Source organism: Belonocnema kinseyi, chromosome 8 (assembly GCF_010883055.1).
Source record: "Belonocnema kinseyi isolate 2016_QV_RU_SX_M_011 chromosome 8, B_treatae_v1, whole genome shotgun sequence".
Taxonomy (NCBI): domain Eukaryota; kingdom Metazoa; phylum Arthropoda; class Insecta; order Hymenoptera; family Cynipidae; genus Belonocnema; species Belonocnema kinseyi.
The window spans coordinates 143,288,850-143,293,897 of record NC_046664.1 but is presented as its reverse complement, the minus strand read 5'-3'; the positions used below and the strand labels follow the sequence as shown (position 1 = coordinate 143,293,897).

Genomic DNA, 5,048 nt, shown 5'->3' with positions numbered 1-5,048 from the left:
ATCTCACGCAGCAATTAATTTAATCTTATGCACGGGTATTAGGTCCAATTATATTTAACCAATCTAGAATTTTCTTATTAGATCTAACCCGGATATCGGATTCTTAACGAATGTATGCATATCTGTATATGAGGCGGTCGCTCGAAGAACGACCTTAGGCGACTTAGGTCGCCTTTCGGAAGAACATCTTGATAGGTAGACAAGGTCCCAAAATGTCTATATACCAAATTTCATAATATTAAATAAATATTTTAGCAAATTGTGAGTGTTTGAAACCACGCGCCTGCCATATTATCGCCCGCGTAGTCTCCCGTTCGACTAAGCTAACATGACTCCTGTGCTTCAGCCGTCAGTTTCAAGCAGTGTTGCCGTGTGATTTATTTTTTTAAAGCGATATATCTTCTAAATATAACATAATTGATATATGTACAAAATAATCCAAGTCCTTTCATAGCTAAAATGTCTGCATCTCTTTTGAAAGATTGGGAACTGCACTCGACCCACTATTTTTGAAAATTCCTAAGTCGAAAGATTTTGTTTTTCAAACTGAAAAGTACGCCAAGTTAATATTTCACCTATTTTAAAAATAATGCGAATGTTTGCAGCAAAGAGAACTTAAATATAAAAAAATTACCTCCAGTTGGTATCAATTAAGTTAAAAGGAAAGATCTTTTATTTTTATTACGTTTTCTTAAACCAACCAATAGACAATTTTACGACAACATATTTGCAGTTTGTGAAAATGCAGTGTGCAATGAGTTAGATTGTGAACCTGATGGTCAAATTAATTATTTTAATTATTTTTAATAACTGTTTCTAATAAATAAATAGTAACTTTTATTTGTTTTTTACATCATTGAATAAAATTATATCCACGAATATCTCTTACCAATAATTTTTTCTCGTCTTTTATAGATATAAAACATATTTTTTGTAGTTCTCCGGAAAAACTACTAAAGTGTTTTTGCCTAAACTGTCATTTAAAATATTGTTAAAAAATGTTTATTGAAGATTTTATGCTTTAAATCCATTACTCGACAGTGCATGTTTGCAATAATTTGAAATAACTTTGATTAGTCATATTTAACGATGAGTAGTACAATGTGGAATTTTCACATCGCTTTTCTCAAAAAGGCCAAATTGTACTTAGGTCGTTCTTCGAGAGAACGCCTCATATGTATTCATAACTGCAAAAATCGGCTTACGAAGTCAGAGGGCGATTTTCTGTCAAAAATAAATTTTCCTTATGAAAATAAAATAACTTCAATTAACAATATTTTTAGTGATGATTTCCCTACAACGCAAGTTTAAAATCGTTGGATTGCTTATGAGTTCCGAGCTTTTCCATTTTTAACGTCTAACTTGGCTCATGTAATACTCCTGGTGCTTCACAGCACTAACTTTTTGGGATAACTAACTTCTTACTAAGGTTTGATAAAATATAAGAATCTTGTGACACTCTATTGAAAAGGGGCCCTAGTAATTTCCAGGTTAAAATTCAACACTACAATGACTACAGAGGTAATTCATGGATCCACCGACCACCACTAAGCAGAAAAGTTTGTTTAACCGCGCATCAGAATACCTAGATAAATAGCATAAATAGCATATTTACATTGCATGGTTGTAGAATACTTGACAAAAATTTTTATTCTATTTAACAGTAATATTTATTAACCACAGCTTTCTGTTTACATTCGTTCGTGCTCTCTCTGCAATCGATTCCTGTACGTGTTTGCTACAATCGAAAGGGTATCCATATATCGATCCATGCACATCGCTACGCATTTCTGCAACCAAAATAAAACATATTTATGAATCATTCAAATTCTTAAAGCCAAAACACTACAGACTAGGAATATAACCATTATAGTCCAGGCATTAGGTCAGCAAAATGACTAAAAAATAAGTCCTTTTTGACATATACGAAATGCTAGAACAAACCAATTCCCAAACCATGTTTTTGTTCAAACAGTTCTAAAAGTTTCCTTTTGTGTGGAATCATCATTCCCATTGCATTGTAGAGCAAAATGTTCCAACAAGAAAAAGAAATACGTCAAAATTATGACAAAAGTATTAAAAAAATATTGCGCTAACTGTAATAGGTTCAGAGTTCTGGTGTTCTGAAAAATCGTAATTATTTTATTTTTAGGGGAAAATCACTGAATTTCAAAAGACACTCTACCTTTCTACCCAATTACTGTATGAAAGCGTTTCACATATGACTAAAATTTGACTCAATTTGTTGTAATTAAAAAAAGAACAATTTCCTACCTGTAATAGGCCATAAATTATGATCTTTCAAAGTTGACAACTTTTGCCTCTTATTTTGGGAGAAAAAATGAAGTTCCGTTTTTCGAAATGAATCGTCCCAGGTTTAATTTGCGTTAAAAATGACACATGATGAAATAGAGTTCACAAAATCTGTGTACATATATAATAATAAAGTCTTTAAGTCCCATGATTTTGGGCACTGCAGAGTTTCAACCATTTTTTTGTTTCATTTTTGAAAAAAAACTGAAAAGTTCTGTTTTTGCAAAATATCTCGTTCCCAGTGACTTCAAATGCAAAATGCTTACACAATAAATAAAAGTGGAATTAATTTTCCGTAAATTGAAGAAAATACCCTAGCCCTAATAGTCCACTAGTGATGACGTTGAAAAACGGACTCATTAAGAAATACTCGTTTATAATAAAATCTTCCAATTAGAATTTTTGATTGTTTTTTTGGCCATTTCTTAGTACGTTCGTTGCAAAAAAAGTGATTTTAATAGATAGAAAATGTGTAATGTTTTTTCTCGATCAATACACAGTTTTTTAATGAATGTTTATAACAACATCTTTTCATCGCCACTTGAGAGTACTTTTATAGCACTTTTGTAACAGTAAGTGTTATAACAGAATCATATAATTACTACTATTAAGTACATTTAAGTAATTTTGTGGCAAAAAATGTTAAGATTTTTTTATAAACAATTATTTGTTTATTAATGGCAAAACACGCATCATGCATTAGCAATTAATTATACAATTCGGACGAAAATGAAAAAACTTAGCTGTAGTTGTACTTTACGATATGCTAAGGTGCCTCTATATAGGAAGAGTTCATTTTCCAAGGTCATAACTTGTGACCTATTAGGGCTAGCACATTAATAATTTAAAAAAATGAAATTTTTAAAACGCCCCAATTCCCAAAATAATGAGACTGAAAGATGTTATTTTTTTAGTTTTAAGCACATTTTTGTGGACTTTATTATATCAATGGGTATCATTGACTCAAATTGATTCTGCAACGATTTATTTACAGCAAATTGAGTCTTCCACTTATCTACAGAACCAACGAAAGATAGCGCATTATTTTTTTAACGTTTTAAAATAATTTTTAACCACTTCTTTTTAAAATATTGCGAAAATAATCTTTTTTTTTCGGGAGACACATTGGCAAATGCCTGGACTATTAAGCTGATCAACAAAGATGACCTACGTCTTCGCTGAATACGACATGCCATTTCTGAAATATTTTTTAACGCTGAACACGAGTCTGATCTCCAACTTTTGCCAGCAGATAGATATTTGCAAATAAAATTTTCCATAAAATTCTTTTAAAGGGAGGGGGGCGACCCATATAACACCTAAAAAATAAGGGTATATTTTGGGACTTATTTGGGGATGAAGAATATAAAGAATCTTTCCAAAACTTTTATGGTTTATTAAGGCACTTTTGAAATAAGAAATAAATTTTGTCCAGCCATAAATATGCAGAACATTTTTAAATATAAGGTCAGATTTTGAACATGCTCAGCCGGGAGATGTGAAATTCCCTGCAATCTAGTTTCTCATAGATTCGTCTGAAACGAAAAAACAAACAAGTTTCTTGAAGTTTATATTCATAGCTTGTGTGTAAACAAAAAAAGTTGAAAAATAATCATTTTTGACAAAATGGCATCCGTTAAAATTTTTTTTTGATTTTTAGCCAAAAATATGCATGAAAACTAATTATAATAAACTTAAAAATAATTGTTTACAAATTTTTTCCAGTTTAGAGAGGTTCACACAGAAGACAATTATTATAACTATGTGTGTATGCAAGGAGAACTCAATCGGTCAAATAGCTTTTGAGTTATCTTCCGGGAAATCATGAAAAATATGAAACCGAGAAAAAGGCGTTTAAAGATTTACATGTTGAAAAAAGACAGCATCGGCAGGCTATCTCGAGGCGCCCAGGCGCCTTTTAGGGATTAAAGAATGCACCTGCAACTTTGAAACTTTTACAGCATGTCTTTGGGATGACAAGCTTCCATTTAAACAAAACAAAAAAAATCGATTTTTTTGAAGAAGTTACATGGGTCGCCCCCCATAAACAATTTTCTTAGTGATCAAAACAATTTATTTTTAAACACTTCATTCGCTGAGATGTATACATTTGTACACTCGGAAAATAGTAAAAACAGTACAAAATTAGCTTTTTCAAATATGCGATTATTTTCGCAATATTGAAGGAATAAGTTTGAAATATTCAGAAACAATGCCCCTTATCACTCTTAAAAAGAGCGCAAATCTTCAGCCAAGAATATTTATCATTTTTCTCGAAAAGTCATTTATAAAAAAAAACTTGATTTTTTGTTGGCCATAATAGACTTAGGGCCTATTGAATATCCACAAAAGCGAACGATTTTACTTAAAAGGAGTCATACTATCATGTACACTTAGATGTGTAAAGCGTGTAAAGCGCGCCTAGGGCGCGCGACTGTTCATTCTCGCGCTTCGCGCTCGATAATATAGTAGTCTCGGGCTCCACGGTCGATAATGTATTTACCTCGCGCTCCGCGCTCGATTTTTGCATTACCCTCCACATTTGTGCACAGACCACAATGCGAAATTTTCTACATTGTATGTTAAAACCTATTATATGAAATTCCTATTACAATATTTTTTTCTGTGTACCTTGGTTGGAACTGCTTATTCAGATACTGCAAAATAATGTTCACATTTTATTTTTCCTTATCTTAATAGGACCCTGTTGTGATTGTTAAATCCTTTTCACTATT

General features: G+C 31.8%; 1 protein-coding gene across 2 annotated transcripts in view; it reads right to left on the bottom strand.

The window, feature by feature from the left end:
* Positions 1 to 1,645: 1,645 nt before the first annotated feature.
* The window catches only part of LOC117179111 (mitochondrial import inner membrane translocase subunit Tim13-B), a 45,791-nt gene continuing 42,388 nt past the window's right edge, over positions 1,646 to 5,048 (bottom strand). For both annotated transcript variants that reach the window (XM_033370782.1, XM_033370783.1), the window contains exon 3: positions 1,646 to 1,790. In XM_033370782.1, the coding sequence (XP_033226673.1) occupies positions 1,692 to 1,790 (99 nt within the window). In that variant the 3' untranslated portion in view covers positions 1,646 to 1,691. The remainder of the gene's footprint in view (positions 1,791 to 5,048) is intronic.